This window comes from Elephantulus edwardii, unplaced genomic scaffold (assembly GCF_000299155.1).
Source record: "Elephantulus edwardii isolate Elephantulus edwardi_28Jun2011 unplaced genomic scaffold, EleEdw1.0 scaffold00037, whole genome shotgun sequence".
Classification (NCBI taxonomy): Eukaryota; Metazoa; Chordata; class Mammalia; order Macroscelidea; family Macroscelididae; genus Elephantulus; species Elephantulus edwardii.
In genome coordinates this window covers 9,518,570-9,542,800 of record NW_006399787.1, presented here as the reverse complement: position 1 = coordinate 9,542,800, position 24,231 = coordinate 9,518,570, and the positions used below count along the sequence as shown (strand labels likewise).

The following is a 24,231-nucleotide window of genomic DNA, read 5'->3' as shown; positions in this document are numbered from 1 at the left end:
GTTTCTTTGTTGGGAGGTTTTTCGTTGCTGACACAATTTCTTTATTATAAGTTTATATTTTCTATTTCTTCTTGAGTTTGTTTTGGTAATGTGTGTTTCCAAGAATTTGTCCATTTTTCTTGGGTCTTATAATGTGTGACATATTCATCGTAGTTTTTATATTTCCATATAGTGGGTATGAATATCTTCACTTTTATCCCCAATTTTGGTGATCTGAATCTTTCCTTTTCCTCTGTCATTAAAGGCTTGTCAGTTGTATTGGTCTTTTCAACGAAGCTGCTTGTGTTTTCTCATGTCTCCCGTTTTCCTGTCTCATTCATCTCCCCCTTCTTTCATTTGTATCAGAGATCAATGAGCAGTGTGGGCTGGAACTGCAATGTAGTGGAGTAGAAAGAACCTGGTTATGGCTTCTCAGTCATTGATTCAAATCCTGGCTTTGCCACTAGCTAGCTGTGAGTCCTTAGATGAACCACTTCATGTTCTTAACCTGTTGGCTCTCCGTAAAATGGAGATAATATCTATATTGCCGACATGTGTAGACTACATGAGATCATTTAATACCTGGTACATAGTACCTGTTGTCATCTTTAAGTCTTTGAGCCTTACAGTGGCCCTGTAGGACAAAATAGAATTGCCTCATTAAGTTCCCAAGACTCTAATCTTTATGTCTCTCTTTATGTCTCAGAACTGGTCAGAAAGCAGGACTGCCACATCTTTGGCCTGTGGAGTAGCTGGAAGGTTTGAAGCCCTGACTTTGTGGTTAACAGTTGAGCTCTGAACCATTGTACTGCCATAGCTCCTCTGCCCCTTAATAGATACTCAAATTGTGTGCTCCTTTCTGTTGTTTTTGTATGGGGTCTGCTGGGCTTTAGAATGACTTTAAGGTTTGTCATTGCCCATAATGAATAATAAGCCAGGACTCCACAGTAAGCACCTGCTTCTGAGATTTGAATCCTCCTCCCTTCCCAAGGGGTTAGTGCATCCTAATCCCATAAGCAAGTTGCTAGGCTACTGTTTAAAGGGACATGGTTCAGGCATGTTCTCTGAAACCTAACTGAATTTTAGTTGCCTTTTGTTACAAAACTACCTTTAAATATGTTTGAGCTAAAATGTCAGAGGTGGGTAAAAATGTTTTTCTTGTCTGCTTGTCAGATAAATGAATCAGTGAAGTCCATGGCACTAAGTGGAATTCCACTCCCACTCCCAGGATCCCTAACATTCATTGGAAAATTATACCCCTCAATGTTTTCCTGCTATATAAAAAATAATTCTTTATAAAACATAAATAATTGTACTTTCTTTACACATTTCTATGCTTAAAGGAAATTCACCATTTCCCCCCCCCCAAAAGCCTCTCTCTTGAGTTTTCTCTGGCATCCCCATTGTTTTGAGATTTAGTAATTCTTTTTTTAAAAAAGAGGAAAATTGAATAGCTTATTAGTTTCTGCTTCACTTTCCTGAAATACACAGCGCTGTAGTATTTCCAGTCGGTCTTAAATAGCTGACATAAATCTACTCAAATCATAATCCTGTGGTTAAATCCCTTTGAGAAATATATCTGGGGCTTTTGTTATCCCTGGAGATCTCATACTTAGATGACAACTTTGCTTTTTATATTATCCACTAAATGTTTCATTAAATTCACTATTAATATTTTTTGGTACAACATAATTGCTTTTGTGTGTAAACTACTTCAAAATGTACTTCCCCCCTTTGTGGTTTAAAAGTTAAATGTATTTTAAACTTACATAAATGGGACTGAATTTCAGAAGTATCAGCTTAATTTCTGATTTTGTATTTTCTTGACATGAAGCAACTTTTGTAATTTGCCTCAAAATCTATCAGTTTCATAAGTTTGTGTTTATATGACAAATGCTGTCCAGTGGAAACTTAGTTATTATTTAGGATTTTTTAAAAAATCAGCAAAGAGATATTTTATAATTCAGCTTGTCTCAATTTGTCACTAATTTTCGTTGGAAATATTTGTATTTAGGGAGAACTGGTGGCCTAGTGGCAAGAAGCTTCACTGCAGTCATGAAAGCACCTGGTTCGAATCCACCAGCTGTTCTGCTGGAGAAGGAAGGGCAGTCTTCTCCCATTAAATTAACTGCCTCTGAAAACCTGCTGGAGGGTCAGCTATGGGTCACTTCCAGCTTGACAGTACACAACAACAGCACCACTACAACATTTAGTTTCATAAAATATGTATTTGATAAACTGTATTCTTGTGCATAAGTTGTTCCAAATAAGTTTTTTGGTAACTGAAGGAAATTTGTAAATTTAGATATAAATTTATTAAAGTGAATTAAAAATTCAGCTTCTCAGTAGTTTTGCTGGTTGCTTTCCAAGTGCGTGGCCACATGTGGCAGGTCTAGACCCTGTTTTCTGGTAGGAAGGACAGCTGTACTGTGTTGTCACTGAAGGAGTTCGTGTCCTCTGAAAGTCTCAGCCTGTTTCTAAGCAGGCTGGCCTGATTGATGGCCACACGCGGGGTGCTCCCTTGGTCTTCAGTGGCTGGTTTTTCTGAAGTAGGTTATGGGCCTTTCTCTGAGGTTTGATAGGATGAACTTGAACCTTCTATCTTTCGTTAGCAGTCAAGTGCATTGACCTTTTGTGCCCCTCATGGACTCCCACCCTGTTTATAGTAGCGAGAAAGGCCTGTTCAATTCTTCCCATGAACCATAAATACTGCAGTTGAGAAAACAGTCCAGCAGTTCTGCTCTCTAACATAGGGGGTCACAAAGAGTCCAGAGTTGACTTGTATAAAATTGCCATCTTGGTAGGGAAAGGTCACATTCAAATATTGGCATTTCCCATTGGTTTAAACTAATACAGTAAAACCAAACTAAACCCACTGCCATTGAGTCAGCTTCAACTCGTGCTGAAACTGCTGTTAGCTTTCCAAGGCTGTGCATCTTACAGCAGGAAATGGCCCCCGCTTCCTCCTGCAGAGCAGCTGGTGGTTCCGATCGCACGCACCGTATAACCTGCTCCCTGACCAGGGCTCCTGCAATATTGGAGTGGAAATAAAAGTTCAAACTCACGGCCATCTTTTTTATCCCGTATTGGGCTTCCGAAGCTTTAAATCTTAACGGGATGAGGCTTCCCATGTTTCTCCCTCGGAGCTCCCTCGGTACATTCAAACCACCGGAGAAGGAGTCTCTTTTGGTTTGCAGTACAACACACTGTGAGCTCATTGATGTTATAACGTTGTTGTTGTGTAGCGTCAAGTCGGAACTGAACCACATAGCTGACCCTGCAGCTGGTTTTTAGAGGCAGTTTAATCACACAGGAGGAGATTGCCCATCTTTCTCTTGCAGAACGGCTGGTTGATTTGAACTGCGTACCTTCAGGATTGCAGTGCACTGCCTTACCACTAGGCTACTGCACTCCAGAAATACATGGATATAAACTTTTTTGGTTTCTCACACTATTCATGCCTTCCCCACTTCCTCTCTCCATAGGTAATTCTTGGGTGTTTGGTTATCAGGTCTTTATTTACATTTAGTGTGCAGATTCCATGCTGGAATTTTCAAGAGGTCTTAACCCTCCAAGTTTCTTCTGGAGCATCTCTCAGTGGTTGGTTTCACAGTGGGATTGGAACAATACTGATATACAGGTTCAGGAATGGGATGCTTGCCTGTTTGAGTATCATGGGGAACCAGGCCCACATCTCCTGGTTATATGGAAGAAAAAAAGGGATAAAGTGGATTGTTCAGGGCTGCTGTATCGGTTTAACTTGGAGCTGCAATTTTCCATGCCAGTTAGTTCTTACCAGGGGAGAGAGATCACAAGGTTTCCAAGTTTTGTTTTTTTTTTAAAAGAAACCAAAAATCTAGATTTTTTTTTTAGATGAATTCTTCTCATTTAGATAGGCTAACATCTCACTCAGTTTGTTTTTTTAATTTTTTTTTTAATTTTATTTTTAAAATCCCGTGTCTGCATGAATTTTGTCCGTGAGTAACCTGTTGGGACCTCCGGTGTAAGTCACACCCATAACCATCATCACTGGATGCAGGGCTTCTGTTTTACATCATCTCACTCTCCTCTTTTTGGAACATGCTCAGTGTATCCCGAGATGGGTTCTAATTTGGGAGCACAGGTCCTAAGTAGCTGGTTATTGCTTGGCCACATATGTATACACCATAATAGTTCTGCCACTGCATACAGTGATAATTCATTTCCTGTCTATATTAGGAGTAGAAGAAAGAGTATATTTCTTAGTATATATTTAGTGTATGTTGTTGTTGTGTGCCATCGAGTTATAACCAACTCCCAGCAGATCCTCAAGCGGATTTTCAGAGGCAGTGACTCGCTCAGGAGGGGATTGCCCGTCCTCCTCCCATGGAGCAGCTAGTGGATTTGAACTGCATGACTTTGGGACTGCAGCACAGCTTCTTACCACTACACTACCAGAGCTCCTTAATTGACTATAATGTGTGGATTTACTTCATTATATAGAAATACTTAATATATTTTGTGTAAAATTTTAGATTTTACTATGTACTGTCTCCACTTTTGGAGGTAATTTCTCTGCACTGTCAAGGGGTGGTATGCATTTTAGAACAGTTGTTCTAAAAGGTGCTGAGATCTTCTCTGACTTAATGCTTAAAACTACCTGTGAAAGTAAGCACGGCATTTTGTAGTAAAATTGATATGAGTATCTTACTCCCAGCCATCTTTAATCAGTTGATTCTTACTTGAATCACCTCATTTTACGGGTAGGGAAATTTGAGTATAGAGAAATGAAATAATTTATCAAGACATTAGTCAAGAAATGATAGAACTAGGATTTGAACCTGGTAGTCCAACTTGAGCAACAATGCTCTTTTTTTACTATTGCGCCTCTCACGTCAACCTCTTGTAACTATTCTCTGTTTTTTTTCTGCAACTACTGCTCTCTTTCTCTGTGGCATGGCTCTGTCAGATGAGCACTGTGTGACAAGGACAGAATTGCTTTTGTTTCCAGCAGTAACAGCATAGTTGCTGGTGCTCTGACTTGTGTGTGTGCAGTAAATGGAGACAATTAGTGATTACAAATATCACAATGAAAAGACCTGATCTTCCTCATCAGTTTAAATCTCCACACAAGTTGTAAAATAGAATCATAAGCACATGTATCCTCTTCTCATGTAAACACTAATTATTAAATTTTCACATAGTTGCCTCTCTTCCTTTTCCTTGATGTGAGTCATTTGAGAACTAGTTCAAATACTTCACCCACTTGGGTTAATGGTAAGAACCTGTGCTATCAACCTACAGTTCACAGCTGCTCTGTGAAAGAAAGATGGGCAGTCTCTTCCAGTGTGATTAACTGCCTTAGAAAACCCACTAAATGGTCAGCTCTGGATCGGTTCTGACTCGATGTTAAACAACAACAACAACAACAAATAATTATGATCACATTCAGAAAATCTAGCATTGATAAAACTGTTATCTAAACTTGGGCCAGGAGTCAGTCGTCAGAACAGAGCTAGGAAGCACTGTGTGGTTCAAAATCAGGAAAAGTGTACACCGGAGAGGAGGAAAGTGGCTTCAAGATTGGAGAAAAGCTAATCAACAGCCTATATTATGCAGATGACTCAACCTTGCTTGCTGAAACTGTAGTGGGACTGAAGCTTTTGCTACAGAAGGTCAAGGACTGTAGCCTTTAATATGGGTTGAAATTCGACATCATGTAAACAAGTATTTTCACACTGGGCCAATTGGCAGCTTCATGGTAGATGACAGAGAGATTGAGATTGTTAACAGCTTCAGCTTGCTTGGCTCCACAATCAACAGTCTTTGTACCAGCAGCCAGGAAATCAAAACATAAATTACATTGGGGAAATCTGCTGTCAGAGACCTTTCCAGAGTACTGAAAAGCAGTGATGTTAGTCTGGAGACTAAGGTGTGCCTGATCTAGGCCATTGTCTTCACAATTACTTGCTGTGAATCAGAGACCTGGACAATGACTAAGGATGACAGAAGAAGTGAGGCCTTTGAGTTGTGGTGCTGGAAAAGAGTATTGAATATACCATGTACTACCAAGAGAACAAACAGGCTGCTCCTTAGAGGCAAGGCTTCTGAAGCTCTGTCTCACATATTTGGGGCATGTTGTGAGGCAGTCCTTGAGAGTGACATCATGCTTGGAAGGGTGGAGGGACAGCACAAGAGAGGAAAACCTTCGATGAGCTGGATTGACTCAGTGACGGGGGTAATGGAGGGAGGTGTGTCAGAGCAGTGAAATTGGCTCAAGGTAGAGCTAGGTTCAGAGCTGTTGTATGTAGGGTAATTGTGAGTCAGAGTCAACTTGACGGCACATAACAACAACAATAATACGCCATCACTGTGCCCATTTCGAAGGAGTTCTGGTGGTGCGGTGGCTGAAACACAGGGCTGCTAGCCAGAGGAGAGCTGTGCAAACTCACCAGCCACTCAGTGGCTTGCTGTTGTCACAGGGTAAGACGTGACAGGCTACTTCCACAGTGAGCACAGCTCTGGGGTCCTGTGCGGCGGTTCTCTGTCCTGCGGTCGGTGATTCTGAGTCACAGTTAACTCACTGGTTCAAACCACCAGGCTTTTAATTAGCAGCCAAGTGTTTAAGCTGTGTACCACCAGGGCTACTGCCATTGAGGAGTGATTTATTACAGCAGCAAGAGGCAACCACAACACCTTCTTACTTCCTTTGTGATGTGGAACCGGGGATTATGTTATTTTTAAAAAAATTGTTACATTCCATCTCTTTTTTTAAATTTTATTTTATTATTTTTGTGTGAGTGTACCGTCAAATCAGATCTGACTGGTACAGAAGGAGATTGTCCCTCCTTTCCTGGCAGAGCATCTGGTGGATTTGAACCGACATTCCATCTCTTTTTTAGGAGTTCATATTGTCTCAGCTTTGGCCATCAGGAGCCCCTTTAAACTCCAGTGTCGTCAGTTGGACACCTCTTTCTTTTTTTGGCACAGCAACATAGTCAAGGTTCATGTTGTACTTTTCCTCCATGACTTGGAATCAGCCATTTCTCCAAGAGCAGAACACGTAAGCAGTACATTTCATATTATACCCTGGACTGAAGTCGGCACGTATGACTCTGTGCTTTGTCTTTTGAAAGTATCCCAAAAGCAACAGAGTAGTGATTGATCATTGGGAAAACCCTGTAACTGGACTTTAAAGGTTGGCCACAAGAGTAAGAAGTATGGAGTGTCCGACCTTGGCATTTCAGCTCTTCCTGTGTCTGCTTTGTGTGCTGGTCCTGCCAGGATTGGGCAAGTAGGAGCAGGGCCATAGAGTTGTTTTCACATAAATTCGTAGAGAAATGCTTGCCCTGGTTTTTGTCAAGGTATTGAACTAGGAAGACAGAACCTCTACAGCAACAACATCTGAAAATAAAGACAACAGAGACAGATGGTGATTCTGGAACCTTGAGCTGCAGAAGAAATGATAAAGAAGTAGTTCAAACGCTCTCTAAAGGAAGAAACAGAATGGAACCACCAAATAAGGAGACAGAGGGAGCAGAGAATTGTGAACAAACCTGACACCGCACAGCCACTTTGAACTTGTGTGAAAGCTTTCATTTCAGGGCAGGAACCCAAGAAATGCCTGCCTTTGTCTGTAAGGACTGAATGTTATTTTAAGGCCTGCCCATATATTTCTATATTACACTTATTCAGAAATGTTTCAGGATACAATCCTTTTGAAACATTGTTTTTTTTTCTTTGATTTTTTTTTTTTAAAGTGGATTTTACCAACACATAGGAAGAGAGTGGATTTTTATGGTCCAGAATAAATGTTAGGAATTGCGGTCAAATTGATTATAACTGGGAGTGACTCTTTAGAACAGAGACTGTCTTAGATTTGCTTCATAGGGTTGTTGAATCAGAGCTCAGTGGCACTTGAGCTCTGAAATCCCACTCCGAAATCCCAACTATTTAGATGCTCACAGCAGAGCGCATCTGAAGGCAATGACAGTGTGTCCCACCTCTGGAACAGCTGCATTGTAACAATTAAGCTAGAGACTCATAGACAGCAAGTTCATCCACAACCTGACCCATCAAGTCACACTGCACCACAGGCTTTTGAAGCCTGTGATCTGTATCAAAGCCGACTGCCACATCTTTCTCAGACAGGGGTCCCGAGTGCAACTGCTTTGAGGGACCTGGCAAGAAATGTAGTGGGGCTGTGTTGATGTGGTCAGTGTGGACCTGTTCTGAGGGGGCAGCTGCAACTCTCCTGTTCTTTTTTGCTATAGGAAAGGGAAGCCAGGTTTGACCAGATTTTTCAAGAGAAACCACCCTTACATTCTTCCAGTTTTCAAAAGGTTAGCAACCAAATCAGTTTTGTTTTTGAAACTCATGAGTGTTGAACGAACTAGATTTCGCTCTTGGGTCACCAGTTTATATTCTCTAGTCTAGAATCGTCTAGCCACCAGCATTCTTGCACACAGCAGACTCTTGTGAGTGGGGATCTTAACCTTTTTGTTCATTGGGTTCCCTCAGTAGTTTGTGGAAAGCCGTGGACCTCTTCCTAGAAGCATATTTTTAAGTGTATGTAGAATCATATATGGTTACAAAGGAAACCAATTGTATTACACTGCAGTTACTGAAATGTTTTTAATCATGAAGTATATGCTTTTTTAGTAATACCTTCATAGCAAAATCTGGTGAAGGGTCTTTTAATCTCCATAAATTTTTTATTCTGTGGGAATAAGTGATATTGTGAAATAACGGAAACAACTGTCAAGTTGTACTGTTGTACACGTCTTCCGCTGACACTGAAGTACCCGTCTATTTGGTATCGATTGATAGTGATGTACCTATTATTTTTGGTGGTGGTCGTGGTCTTGCAGATACTGCTCTGCTCTTTCCTACATTCAGAATTGAAGGTAATGTTAAATTGCAACTGGAAATAGTTAAAACAAAGATGTAATCCCCCCCCCTTATTCATGTTTGTTGTTGTTATGTGCTGTCGAGTCGCTTGCAACTCATAGCGACCCTGTGTACAACAGCCCTAAACTCTGCTCTGTCCTGTGCCAATCGCACTGTCTCTGACACTCCCATCCCGATTATCTCAGTCACTGAATCAATCCACCTCATAGAGGGCCTTCCTCTCCTGCGCCGTCCCTCCACCCTCCCAAGCATAGACTGGTCTCTCCTTACAACATCTTTACCAACCCTAAATTCTTTTTTTAAAAATTTATTTCTTTTTCATTTCAGTGAACACCTACAGAGATTTTGGAATTCCATTCATTCATTGTTGCACCCCTCTGCCAACCCCCCCCCCCGTTTGCTCCTCTCCTTCAAACGCAAAAGAATAACTCCCTCATTGGTACGCAATCCCCCACACACATCCCCCAACCCCAAGTATAATCCACTTCATTCCGTACTCTTATGATAAACATAATGCCCTAAAATATAAAATATTCTTTCCCCCAAAGACTTCAATGCCGTAAACATATTTCATCCAGTTTTTCTCAGTCTTATCCCCATCCCGATGTCAGCCTCATTCTACAACAGTGGCACCATATAGCATTTGTCCCTTTGTGACTGAGATACCTCAGCATAATGTTCTCCAGGGTCACCCATTTTGAATAATATTGCATGAGTTCCTTGTTTTTCAGTGAAGCATAATATTCCATTGTGTGAATATACCACAGCTTCTCTACCCATTCATTTGTTGATGGGCATTTGGGTTGTTTCCAACTCCTTGCTATTGTAAACAAAGCCACAATAAACATGGGTATGCATATATCTACTTGGGTGCCATTTATGGTCTCTTTACAACCCTAAATTCTGAAGCTTTGTCTGACATACTTTGGGCATGTTGCAAGGAGGGACTGGTCCTTGGAGAGGGACATCATGTTTGGGAGAGTGGAGAGGCGGCAGAGGAGAGGAAGACTCTTGATGAGATGGATCGATTCTGTGATTGGGGTGGCGGGAGTGTGTTGGAGACGGCGAGGTTGGCACAGGATAGAGCAGGATATAGGGCTTTTGTACATAGGGTCGCTATGAGTTACAAGCAACTCGATGGCACATTACAACAACAACAACAACAGAATCCTTATTCCTAAATCTTTTCTACCTTTGTATATACATTCTTATTATACACAGCAGTACAATGCTCTTGAGTATAATTATGCAAGCCAGCGTCTTGCATTTTCCTTTTCTCCCCATTGTTAGCTGCCAGGGCACTGACCTTGATTCTCTGCTTCTCTTTAGAACGTTATCATTTGTCTTACAAGATTGTACGAACGGACAGTCGCCTGGTGCGCAGCATTCTGACAGCGCATGGATTTCACGAAGTAAGCCCACTTTTACTGCCTCACCTAATTTGCCCCACGGCTGAAATCCTAGTCCTTCAACCGACTTTAGCAATGCTAAGTGATAAGAATTTAGATTCTGTTTCTGAGTAGCTCTATCAGTGTCTCCTTCCAATACATGATAGAACATTTCCACATTTTCTTTCCCCAGGAAAGGGTCCTTGAATTGCAGGCAGCAGCAGTGGACTCTGGCTCACTTGAGCCAATAAACTTTTGTAGGAAGCTAATGGACAGGGTGGTTGACAGAAGGAGATAGCGGAAAAGGCAAGGCTGTCGGCAGGAGAAGATCAGGACACGATGGAAGTCTAAGATCGGGCACTCCCAGGGCTGTCTGCTCAAGGACTGACCCGGAGTGATGATCTCCATTCATTGTCCTTGTCCTTCCTGTGCTCAGGATTCATTCTGGAGGTAGAATGATGGCTTAGCTTCCGGGAGGACAGCGTGGGTTATTGGCAGGTCCTTCAGAACCAGAATTAAGTTGTTCTCCCCCTAAATGAGAATGTTGTTACAAAAGGAACCAGTCGAAATACTGTGCTTATTTCCACTAGAAGTCTTTTGAGACAGCTAGTTGCCAGTTGACTGCTAGGCTTTCTCCTTTCCTAGGTCAGGGTGTGAAATAAATAATTGGAGGAAGTTTGGGTCCCACTTCGCTTCCTCCCTTGTCAGTGTTTTATCTGCAAGGTTTAACGGGTGGTGCCAGTCACCTCATAGACAAAGTACACGATTGTTGAGTGAATAGATGGTGAATTTTAGTGATTGAACAAAGCTACCATAAGGCTTTTGTTCTTATTAGTACTCTACGATACAGCATGCAGGAGCGCTGGTGGCATGGTGCGTTTTGTGCTGTGCTGTTAACTGAGAGGTCAGCAGTTTGAATCCACAGGCTGCTCCAAGGGAGAAAGATGGACAGTTTCCTCCCATAAAGATTCGTAGCCTTAGATCCCGGATGAGGATCACGATCTGAATCCACCGGAATGCAGTGGGGGAGCTGGTGTGTGTGCTTTTTGTCATCATGCCCAGGACATAGGGCAGAGAAGAAATTGAGTTTGGGCCCATGTATGCTTTGATACGTAGGAATATTTGGCATCATGGACTTATAAATAAAGAGAGTTTATTTTACTTTTGCCTATGTTGTTGTGGACCGAAGAGTTGGAAGCGACCCACAGCTGACCTTCTGGCGGTTTCTGAGGGTGTTAATCACACAGAGGGAGATTGCCCGTTCCTGTGGAACAGCTAGTAGTCTTGAACTGTGTGCCTGCAGGAGTGCAGTGTAGCGTCTTGCCACCAGGCCCCCAGATTACTTTTGCAGCTTGATTATCACACATTCTCTGATGCTCTACTTTTTTCTCTTGAGGCTGCCCCACTCGCTTGGCCACACTGAGAGTGCTCTGTGGATGACCCTGTCCTTCCCTGCACTTGCTTTTCCTGAAACGGGCCTGTCTCTGATGCTTCTCCCTTACGTGTCCTCTGATCTCCCCCCAGGTTCACCCGAACAGCACTGACTATAACCTCATGTGGACTGGATGCCACCTGAAGCCTTTCTTACTTCGCACCCTCTCTGAAGCACAAAAAGTTAACCACTTTCCCAGGTAATGTTGTAGCTGCTTTGCTCTGTTTAAAGATACCTGATATTGGAGGAGTTAGCCCGCAGAGATAATGAATATCATTTAAAACTAGTGTGATATAGAGCGACAGTCTACAGGTCCAACCAAGGTGCTTCCATCCATGGAGATACAAGAAGACTTTTCAAGGGCTTTCTGTGGACATGGATGATTTTAAAGGAGAAAGTTCTGGATCTAAGTGAATTCTGAATTCTCCTCGTTTGGATCCAGGAACTGTTTTCATCTCACTTTTCAGTTACTGTTCTCTTTTATTAAAGGAAAGGCCTATCTGGAATCTCTCATTGTTGTCCATAGGCCTAAAAATTCTTGTGGGATCCAGACAAACTTTAATAAAAATTGGCATGTAACAGAATTTTGGTAACAGCATGATAGATTGTTTTTGTGTGACAGTAGTTTTTATTCCTCTGCTTTTAACAGAATTAAAGGAAGATAAAATAAAACATTTTTAATGAGCTCACTTTGGGATTTTTGACATAAAACTTGTAAGGGAGTGAAAGAATTGGGTGTCACTGTTACAGAAATCATGGTCCAGTTACATCTGTGAGCCTGGATAGGCAGTAAGAGCCCTGGCGGTAGAGCTCAGCTGCTAACCATGAGATTGGTGATTTGAACCTACCCAGTGGCTTCATTGGAGAAAAAAACTGGTACATCAACTTAGATAAAGATTTAAAAAACACCAAAAAGTTCACAGCCAAGAAAACCCAATGAGGCAGCTCTCCTGTGCTGTTTGAATTGTAGACACCTCGTAACAGGGCTAGATAGGCCGCTATTACCTTCTGAGACAAGTGCAGATTCTGCAGCTAACGCACTTGAGTCTAGATCCCAGCTCTGCTTCGTGATCTTGGGCAAGTGAGTGCCCTGCTCTGGCTGGGGAATGAGTGGTAAAAGGAGGATGCTAACTGCACCTACTTCATAGGACTGTTGTGAAGATGTAATACATGTCAAGGGCTCAGAATAGTGCCTGCCACTTACTGTATATGGGAAGAAGATTCCTTTATGTTTATATCTATAAAAAGAAAAACAGAATTGATGCTGAGCTTAGTGTGGCTGGTCTAGTAGAAAGGGAGGCAGTCTCATCTGCAATGAAGAGATGCGAACCAAGAAAATGGTTTTTAATTTGGTCAGTGATTACATGTTATTTCAGAATTTATGGCCATGGAAGACTTCTTTCACTTAGTTTTTCCGTGTTTTCGAATGAAATGAGAATTTTTGTGTTTAGTGAGTGTTAAGGGAGCTCTAGTGGCCTAATGGTAAGGAGCTGCGCTGCAAACTTGATGGCACACAGTTTGAATCCACCAACTGTTCTCAGGGAGAAGGATGGGCAGTCTCTTCCTGTGTAGTTTACTGCTTCTGAAAACCTACTGGAGGGTCAGCTATGGGTGGGCTCTGACTTGATGGTATATTGTTGTTGTTTTGTGCCATTGAGTCATCTGCAACTCATAGCGAACCTATGTACAGTAGCTCTGAACCCGGCCCTATCCTGAGCCATTCTCACTGACTACCACACACTTAATCCCACTGCTCCAGTTATTGTGTCAATCCATCTCTTCTGGGCTCTTCCTCTCTGCGTTGTCCCTCCACCCTTCCAAGCATGATACCCTTCTCCAAGAACTTGTCCCTCCTGGTCACATGTCCAAAGTATGTGAGACAGAGCTTCAAAATCTGCCTCTAAGGAGCAACTTGGTTTCACCTTCTCCAAGACAGACAGACCTGTTTGTTCTCTTTGTGGTCCATGGTGTGTCCAATGCTCTTCTCCAGCACCACAACTCAAAGGCATCAATTTTCTTCTATCAACATTAGTCATTATTCAGCTTTATGATGCATAACAAGTAATAGTGAAGACTGTGGCCTGGTCAGGCGCACTTTAGTCTCTAGACGGACATCTTTGTTCCTTAGCACTCTGGATTGGTCCCTGACAGCAGACTTCCCCAGTACAGTTCATCTTTTGATGTCCTCACTGCTGGTGCCAAGAGTGTTGAAAGTAGTGGAGCCGAGCAAGCTGAAATTGTTGGTAACCTCAATCTCTTCTCCATTCATCGTGGTGCTGCCATTTGTCCCATTAGTGAGAATCTTCTTGATGCTGAGCTTCAATCCGTATTGAAGATTATGATCCTTGACCTTTTGCAGCAAATGCTTCAATTCCTCCTTGGTTTCATTAAGCAAGATTGTGTCATCTGCATAATGCAGATTATTGATGAGTTTTCCACCAATCCTCATGCCACAGCCACATTCCTGCTCATAAAGTACATCCTTCCAAATGCTGTGTTCCACATACAGATTGAAAATGTGTGAGGACAAGATGCATCCCTGACACACTCCTTTCCTGATTTTGAACCATGCAGTGTTTCCTTGCTTAGTTCTGAGGACCGCTTCCTGGTCCAAGTATAAATTTCACATGCGCACAATTAAGTGTTCTGGGATTCCCATTCTTCTCAAGGTTACCCACAATTTGTTGTGATCCACACAGTAAAATGCCTTTGCATAGTCAATGAAACACAGATAGACTTTTCTCTGGTACCTTTTGGTGATAATGTCTCTAGTGCCATAGCCTTTTCTAAACCCTGCTTATATTTCTGATAGTTCTCTGTTAATGTACTGTTCAGTCCTTTTTGGATAATCTTCAGTAGAATTTTGCTTTCACATGATATTAGTGATATTCTATTGTTTGCTAATATCTACACTCTGTGGGATCACCTTCTTTTGGAATGGGAATAAATATGGATTTTTTTTCCTGTCCGTTAGCCAGGTAGTTGGCCTCCAGATTTCTTGGCACAACCTGGTGAGTACATCCAGGGCAGTGTCTGTTTGCTGAAATATATCATTTGATATTCCATCAGTTCCTGAGGCCTCATTTTTTGCCAGTTCCTTCAGAGCAGCTTGAACTTCCTCCTGCATCACCATTTCCCCTAGGGCCAATACCTTAAATTTGGAACTATAGTCTCCTAAACTTTAAAAGCATACGTTTGGTAACAACCATAAAAACCCAAAATGATGGTGGCTTGAACTCCCTTAGTGGCCCTCATAACACCAGCGTTAAAACCCCGTGCAGCAGTGTGTTACTCTCAAGACTGGGCTATAAATGGCCGTTGCAGATTCTTTCTTGCTGCCTTAACTCACTTCATTTAGGAGAAAAGGACTGCTAGGTCACGAGGGCATTTAATGATACGGAAAAGTTCCCACTAAGCTTCCTGCCAATAGCCAGTTCCAACTTGCCATCCATGAGTGAACCATCTGGGAGGTGGATCCTCCAGCCTTCGCCCATCTGATACCTGCACCACTGATCAACATGACTGTAGCATCATAAGAGACCCTAGGATAGAACTGCCCAGCTGTCTCCCTCCCATGTCCCTGATCTATACAAACTGTATAAGATGGTAAGTATTAATGAAAGCTGCTGTCTGGTGGAGTAGCTTGTTATGTAGCAATAGATGACTAAGAGAAGTTGCCAAACAATCCAGCAATCCCATGCCTTGATGTTTACTCAAAGAGGTGAAGACGGATGTTCATACACAAACCTGCGTGTGAATGCTTTTAGCACCTTTATTCAGGATCTCTAAAAGTTGGACACAATCCAGAAATCCTTCAGTTTGTGAATGAATAAATAAATTGGGTACGCCCATAAAATGGATTAATAGCATCAAGAATGATAAATGTCACATACATTATACTCAGTGAAAGAAGCTGTTCTCCAAGGCTGCTCAGTCAGGAATTTGATCTGTTTGACTTTCTGGAAAAAGTGAAACTCTAGGGATAGAGAAGAGACCAGTTTTGGCCAGGAGCTTCTGCTATGGCAAGATTGGCTGTAAAGGGACATGGGGTAACCTCAGTGTCGTGATTGTGGTGGTGGTGACAGAACTGTATGTGTCAGTTCAAACTCATGGAATTTTACACTAGACAGGGTGAATTTGTATATAAATTATACCTTAATGAATAAATCAGACAAATGTATTAACTCATAATTACTATGAAGCATTTGGGGCTCTAGGCAAGCAAATCCATTGCCAATGAGTCAGTTCCGACCTTCCGTCGTTTCAAAGCTTTAGAGCTTAGAGGGAGGAGATGCCCATCTTTCTCCTTCGGAGAAGCTACTGGATTCAAACTGCTGATTGACCTTTTGGTTAGTAGTGCAACATGCAATACTGTGTCATCAGAAAGCCTGTGAATAATAGACTGTGGAAATGAAAATATTCTTATTTTATTAGGTCTTATGAACTAACACGGAAGGACCGACTGTACAAAAACATCATTCGAATGCAGCACACACACGGATTCAAGGCTTTTCACATCCTCCCTCAGACCTTCCTCCTGCCAGCCGAGTACGCGGAATTCTGTAGTAAGTGCGTGACCGAGAATGCTGGGGAGCCCGGCAGCCCAGACAGGGCCACATCTGCCCCAGGGGTTGCCTCGAGTCACTAACTGACTAGAACTTTTAATCTTAAAAAAATATGGTTCAGTACTGAAACTGTTGGAGAAAAACCTTTCATCCTCTTTTTATCTCAGTTGTTGACTCTTAGTTTGTCATTACCAACATGTAAGGGCACGTTGGCTTCATACGAAAGTGCTCCTGTCTTGAGAGTCTCATCTCCCTTGACTAGAATTAGTGTCCATGTGAGGACTCTGCTTTCTCATGTGAACGACATGTGCTTGCTTCTCAGGGTCGCCTTCCTCCCTCTTTCCATTTGAAAAACATCCTTGTCACCTTGATTTCTGAACTTTTATGTTCTTAGAGGAATGAGTAGTACCCTTCAGTGTTAAGAGTTTAGGGGAGCCACTTACTTATATGCTACTTTGAATTCAGATTGCCTGAAAAGTAGCGTATTGCAGCTCTACAGGATTAAATGTCAGCTCTGTTGCTGTAAACTAGGAACACAGGGCCTGGATGTAAGTCTAACATGGACAGCTTATTTCTTTTGTCCTGAAGTGAACTAACTTGCCCAGGCTGAGGGCTGAGGGACTGGGCTTTTTCAGGCTTCTCTCTGTGGGGACAGAGCCTCACTCAGTAGACTTGATGTACAGAAGAGGCAGGAATACACAGAAAGTGTATGAGTTGAGAGGATTGTAAATGGAAGTAATGGTAAAAAAATAATAGCTAACGTTTAAGGAATATTTTGTTTCTATTCGTCATTCTTCCAAGTGCTGCCCGATAAGTTAAGAAACCCAGTTTAAAAAAACCCCACAAAACAAACCCAGTTACCATGGAGTTGTTTGACCCCTCCTGGTGGCCCCATGTGTGTCAGAGTTTAACTGTGCTCCATAGGATTTTCAAGGCCTGATTGTTTTGGAAGTAGATTGCCAGGCCTTTCTTCTGAGGTGACTCTTGAAGGGCTTGCACTTCTAATCTTTTGATCAGGAGCCAAGCAGGTTAACTATTTGCATCACCTAGGAACTCCCATCCTATGTGATAGGTAATTTTGGACTCTGAGTTTTACAGAAGTGGAGACTATGTGGTACAGAGAGGGTGGAACTGTCCATAAGTTACGGAGCTTGCAAATGGTAGAATTGGGATTCAACCCAGGCAGTTAGGCTTCAGAGACCATTCTCTTAACCACTAAATAAAGCTTTAGCAGGTGCTTCATTGCTCAAGGCATGGGGCATTGTGTATTCCTTGACCGTCTTTCCATTGTTGCCAGCGAGAGAAATCACTTTATGGCAGACATCACTTCTCCCATAAAGAGGATCAGATAGAAGATACCCAGAGAGTATGGACTTAGAGATCATTTTTTTCTCTCAGTATATCTAAGAGGTGGACTATTCCTGTGTTATAAAGAGAGTTCATGGAAAGAGGAAACAAGAATTCCCTCTAGACCTGGTGAGATTTTTGGTTCTTTTAACTTTTTAGGCCTAAAGTTTTGATCTGGCCACCCAGTGGGGTATTCTTTCCTTGGGGAAGGTATCCTGTTTCTGCCTTGTTGAGGCTGGTTCCCTAATAGAATTTATAGGTCCATTTGAAACTGTGTTTGACAAATCAGTGTTTAACCCTCGAAGACTCCAAGATGGGTCAGACTAGAGCATTCATGCAAATGTACACTTCAAAGCTTTAGTGCGTAAATCATTAGAAATACTTGAAATTGTGGAGCAGTTTTACTATGTGACTTTAGTCCTTAATTAATCCATGCCTCCTCGCTTTGTCATCTCTGAAGCCAGACTCTTACAAGTTCAGACCTCACAGTGTTCAGGATGTTTGCCTTAGTTTTCTAGAGCTGCCATCACAAAATACGAAAGAACCGAGGTTCGTTTTCTCATAGTTCTGGAGGCTGGAAGTTCGCCTAGGGTCTTGGCTGTGTTGGATCCTTCTGGGGGCTGTGAGAGTAACTGTTCCGTATCGTTTCCTCATTTCTGGTGGCTGTCAGCAATCCTGTTGTCATATGTCTGGCATCTATGTCTTCTCCTTGTGTGACTGTTGCAGTGTCTTCTCTTTTAGAAAACAGCACTGAGAATGGATCAGGATAAGAAAGATGTGACTACATTAGTTTAACATCTGCAAAGGATAAAAAAAACAAAACCCCTCTCTTTTTCCAAAGAAAGTTGCATTCATTTGCATGGGATTTAGGACTTCAACATACCTTCTTATGGGTTGATTCAGTGCTTACCAATGTGTAAGTACTCAGTGGAAAGCACTTGGAATGGTTCCTGGCAGGTTCTTAATAAATGACATTCACTTGCTTAGTTTTCCTCCTCTCATGCAGTCACTCCTTGTGTCTCTTCTTGCAAAGAAGAAAAACTAAGAAATTGAATAAATCTCCTAATTTTTATCTATTTTTTTTTCTCTCTCTCTCTCCTACTTTGAAACAGCACCCTCTGCTGCTGTCTGAGGTATTTTCATCAAAACCATAAAACACACAGTTGAGTAAGGACTAGTTAACCACTCTCTCCAGTCTGGGCTGGGAAGACTTAGCAGCCCCAAGTCCGCTGTCCCTACTCATCTCCATCGTCCTCCAGACCTGCCCTGAGAGGAGAGCAGAGCCCTGTTCTATGTCCCTGAGCGGTCAGTACCTGCAAGCCTATTGGGAGTCTTAGCTGACTGGCTTCCCTTCCCATGGTCCAAAGGTAGTTAACCTGTAAATGTGAAACAGGAAGGGATCACCTGTAAGTTAGCATCTTCCTCTCCCTGTGCACGTTGTTGAGTTAAATGAATCTTTCCCTGTAAGCTCTGAGGAGTTGTTGGGGAAAGGAGCTCTACTGGGAAGTACGTAGGTTGAGCTCTTGGCTGACACGGTCACTGCTGTGAATCCTGGAGGCCTGTCAGTCAGTGGAGGGGAGATGCTGTGAAGGGTGCTGACAGCTGGACACCTGGCTTATTTTGTTTCCATCTGTAAGTAATTATTCAGAAGAGAAATGGTGGAAGAAAGAATGCATTTGTGCTATCCTCTTCTTTCTCTTTGTTTTTAAGTCCAGTCCAGGATCTCTTTAGCTGCTATTTGGAACGTACCTTGGGGACCTGAGTATATAATCATGGTTGAAATTTTGAGATGATGCATAAACTCATATCCCTTCTTTTGTCTCTTTCTCCTGCTTCTTCCCTTCCTAATATCTTGAGCAGATTCGTATTCAAAGGACCGGGGACCTTGGATAGTAAAACCAGTGGCCTCCTCTAGGGGGCGGGGTGTCTACCTGATCAACAATGTAAGTATGCAGCAGGTGGCCTGCTCTCTCCTTGTTTGTTCTTCCCCCTTTTCTCTGTGTATAAATGGTCCTCTCTTATTAAGAGCAGGTGCTTCCTTCTGAAATGTATATTTGGAAGTATGATTTGAGGGTGGGATAAAGGGGGGCTACTCATCACTTCAGGCCAAGAGGTACACCATGGCTAAAAGACCATTTGACCAAATATTGGGGGAGGGGAGCCTTTGGAACCAGCCGATAGAGAGGACATAGTCTGTTTTCACATACTGTTAGGATTGTTCTTCAGCACTAAGCACGAATTAGCCCTGGTTGTGTAGTGGTTACGTGCACAGCAGCTAACCAGAAGGTTGCTGGATTTTACCTCCCCAGCAGGTCTGTGGGGGGATCAAGACTAGGCAGTCCACTCCCATAAGGATTAAAGCCTAGGATGCCCTATGGGGCAGTGGAGTCTCTATGAAGCAGAATAAATTTCATAATGCCCAAGGGCTCTGGTGGTCTAGTGGCAAGGAATTGTGCTGCCAGTCCAAAGGCATGTGGTTCGAATCCACAAGCTGCTCTGAGGGAGATGGATGGGCAGTCTCCTCTTGTGTGATCTAGCACCTCTGAAAACCTGCTGGAGGATCAGCATTGAGCCAGTTCAGATTCGTAACAATGGCAAGCATTAAATGATAGCAGTGAGCTTGACCTTGATTGTTGTTTATTGGCTGCAATTTGCTGATCTTTCTGAGGATCCCAAGGGACATTTTTTAAAAGTCCCCACTTGCTCTTCCTCCAGTTTAAAGCTGTTTATTCATCATAAATCGCCTTCCTTCCCTATTAACTGTTCTCAATTGTGGTGATCTGTATTTATAAACCGAGAGCAGACTGATGGAAATGGCCTCAGTTTGCTGTGGTGCAGGACCGTTCTGCCGAGCAGCAAGGGCGAAGCATGTTGACTGCCCAGCTGCACGTTAGGTGGGCATGGGGAGGAGTGTGCTCCCTCCGCGTCGCTCGTGCCCTCTCCTCTCGTCTCCCCTTTGTGTCTGGAATAGGGGTAAAACCCCTCAAGCTCATCACTTTCAAGTCAGATACAACTGACCCTCTAGGGGGTTTTGGAAGCTGCCGGAGGCGCAGGAGGTGATGGCCTGTCTTTCTCATGATGAGAGACCAGCCTTTGGGTTGTTAGCACAGATGCTTCTGCCAAGGCTCAGGGATAGAGTGGCCTCAAATTCCACTCTCCTCAGACCTCCAGGTGAACACACAGTATTCCGGGAGAGAGCACCATCCTTAGGTCTTGTCCTGAGCCTTCGGGTGGTAGCGAAGGCACGCTGGCCCACCTGCCACACACGTTCTTTGTCCACTTAATAGTTTCTCGAGGCTCTTTGGCGCCCTGCTCCTGCACTTCACCTTTGTTGACTGTCAACCTTGGAGCTTTTCAGAGGCTGCTTTGGGAAGATCACTCTCAGCTCTTAGATTTTGGCCTGAGGTTTCCTCTGCAGTATTTTCTCAGCCTGATCCCATCTGCTTTTTATCTTTGAGGATTTTGTTAAATTTTTGCTTAAAAGTCTTGTTTGTTGACCCCTTTAACTATTATATTTTTATCTGTAGTCATTTTATTCTTCTATAACTATCTTTTCTGTCCTTTTAATGGAACTAAGGAAAGGGGGAAGTAGATACATTGTGTGTGTACACACACGTATGTGTGTGGGGTCAATACTCTATTTTAAATTCCCTAAGTCTGTCTTTCACATTATTTGAGTTATTTCCTGTATGTGCAGAAACTGTGTGAAGGGTCTTTCATATTAGAAAACCCTTACATGAAGTCAGGACTGAAACGTAACCAGTCGTTACTGATGATTAGACCGGTAGCACTGAATAAATATGGGATCTGGTTCTCACGTAGTCCCTCCTGCTGCCGTGGGTCCAGACTGCAGCCTTCTTGTTGCCTTCCCTGACTCTTCTGTGATGTGAGCCCTCATCTTGTACCCTGGATGTCTTTTTTCTTGTCTCTGCTCTGCACTTGGTTTGACGACCCCTGTCTGAAAGCTCTTTGCCGGGAGTAGCTACAGTGTTGCCTGACTCTCGTGGATGATGTTGCAGATTGGAGTTTTCACCAGCAAATGGAACTGCTGCTCAAAGTCAGCTGTGGTTGAAAAGGGGGCTTTTTATCTTCTTAAGACATTTTTCCTTATGGAATATTATTTTCCCCCCCAGTGATTTGTTACTTTGGAACCGACATCATAAAGAGTAGAAATGACACCCTGCTTGGTGGGACTGAGAACCCTGCGCTCCCTCTTCCCTGAACCTCATAAAGGGTGACAAGTCTTTGGAGAATGCATTTGGCAGGCCACATGAGAGCCTCTTCTCCCTCCCACCTCTCCCTGGGCTGAATCCCTAGAGACCCCCTGCGTAGATCAAAGGACTTGGCAGGACCCTTTGCCCTCCTACCCCAGCCCCCCTCAGAGCAGCTTTGGAATGAGCCTGATTCTTTTAGGTATTTGGTTGTAGGTGCCAGACAGAAGCCTGGGAAGATGCCAGCAGCCATGAGGAGAGCCAGCAACATGTGGCCATAATGGGGAAAATATTCTCCTTTCACCCCACAACTAGTGTTTTATCACTCTTTACCCAGACCTACAAACCTTATAGTTAATATTCTTTACTCTCTCCTTACACAGAAGGCCTATCCGCCCCCCTTTTTCTGTACCTGGATCCTTTCCCGTGGAATATGTGACCCATTAGCCAACTGGATGAAGTAACTCTTTCCAAGACTGCTGCCTGCTTTCCCTTCAGATTGGAGGGGGAGGGCGAGGGCGAGGGCGTGCGCCGGCAGTGCGTCTGTAAGCAGAACTAATGTGAGTGTGCGAGGGACTGGGGGCCAGGAGGGTAGGAGCTAGAGTGAGGTGGAGGGGCCACAGAACACCTTTCCCAGTCTTCCCACCAGAGTGAGAGGGCCTCTGATTAAAAGTTCCCTCCAACTAACCTTTTTGGAGAATAGCTTCAAAATAGCAGCTTTTACCATTACAAGAATAAGATAAAGGATAGAAAAAGCGTTGCTCTTAGGTAATATCGAAGAGAGAAATAACGATTTGTACCACCAGAAGCATCCCGGTTAGTTGTTCAACATGACCTCCAAGAAGTACAGCCTGAAGAAACGGAGCTGGTTTTGCTCCAGCTCCTTCAGTGACCGTGACTAAACGCCAGATTTCCCCAATTTAGTACATTCAACTCGAGGAGGGGAAAGATCTGGTGTTTTCTGATTAAGGTATGACTTTGATTATGGAAGTAAAATTTAGTCATCCTTGACTCACACATTGTTCATGGTAAATACAGTATTAATATTTTCCCAGAGATTTTCAAGTAGCAGGAGACTGTTGAGTCTCCTTATTCTGTACTTGTGAATAGCTCTTACAACTCTTGTTATTTTTACTTGTTTATATATTTTTATGTCGTGTGCTGTTTTCCTCCTTGCTTCACTAATATTTTGGGAGTACCTGTTGCGTGCCATGCTTTGTCACCTCCGTGAAACCTTCTGGAGAGTAGGGACTATCTCCTAGTTTTTCTGTACCTCCGTTTTTAGTTCAGTGTGCTACTGTGAGAGTAGAAGGCCATATGGTGTGTGCGGTGAATTGTGCTGAGTTGTAGTGCTTGGTAGTTAGAACCGTACAGGTATCTTGAGTTTTCAGTACTTAAGCTGATCTCTCGAGCATTTAATATGTGCTACCACTGTGCCTTCCTCATACAGTCTCATTTACACTTCATCACAACCCTTTGAGGGAATTACTGTTTTTCTTTCCTTCCTGAGTGTAGACTCAGGATTATAATTTAAATCTAGAGCCTCTTGATTTCAGAGCATAACACATACTTTTAAAAGTTTCTTTCCTTTTTTATTGTTACTGAGACTACACACAGCTAACACACACCGATCTAGCAGTTTCCATGTACAATTCAGTGACATTGGTTACATCCTTTAGGTTGTACGCCACTCTTATCCTACTTTTCTGAGTTATTCTTAACATAAATTCACTGCCTCCCAAGGTTCCCATCTAATCTTTCAAGTGGCTGTTTTTAATTTTGTTCCCTAAAGATACATCTTAAGAGTCTAAGGCTCACGGCAGACATTCTTTAATAGTTAAGCTAAACTGTTGCTTGGTCTTAAGAAGACTTTGGAGGGGTATTTTTAGTTAAGTTTAAAGATTATTCTGAAGACTATAGTTTCAGGGGTTCATCCAGCCACCACGGCTACAGAAATGGTGGATTCCATTATTTGAAATTGTTTTTATCTTCCCTCTTTTTGATCAAGATTTTTCCGTCAACTCTTTGATTTAAATGTTTAAAAATAATAATAGATAGTATCCAGTTCTTTAGGGAGCTCAGGTGGCCTAACTGGTAGGGAGTTGCACTGCTAATCTCAAGACTGCATTCCTCTGTGGTTCAAATTCACCAGCTGATGTAAGGAAGCGAGGTGGGCCCTCTTCTGTGCAGTTGATGACATTGGAAACCCAGTGGTGGGTCAGCTCTGAGTTGGTCCTGACTCGCATCGGAGGTGGTTTTGTGTTTTGGTTGTTTTTTTTGGTTTTTTTTAGATATGGTTCTTTGGTCTCTTGGCAAAGGAGACTGGCAGTTAGCTACATATCCCATAGTTATCTCTGTATCCTAACTACTCTTTCTTGTTCTCCAGGTAAATAGAAACCAATTAGATGACTGCTTGAAGA

General features: G+C 42.8%; 1 protein-coding gene across 1 annotated transcript in view; it reads left to right on the top strand.

Moving 5' to 3' along the window:
* Nucleotides 1-24,231, top strand: part of TTLL5 (tubulin tyrosine ligase-like family, member 5) — a 344,374-nt gene that overhangs the window by 26,114 nt on the left and 294,029 nt on the right. The window contains exons 4-7 of the mRNA XM_006884777.1: nt 10,198-10,280; nt 11,781-11,887; nt 16,123-16,253; nt 19,461-19,543. Coding sequence (XP_006884839.1) covers nt 10,198-10,280; nt 11,781-11,887; nt 16,123-16,253; nt 19,461-19,543 — 404 coding nt within the window. The remainder of the gene's footprint in view (nt 1-10,197; nt 10,281-11,780; nt 11,888-16,122; nt 16,254-19,460; nt 19,544-24,231) is intronic.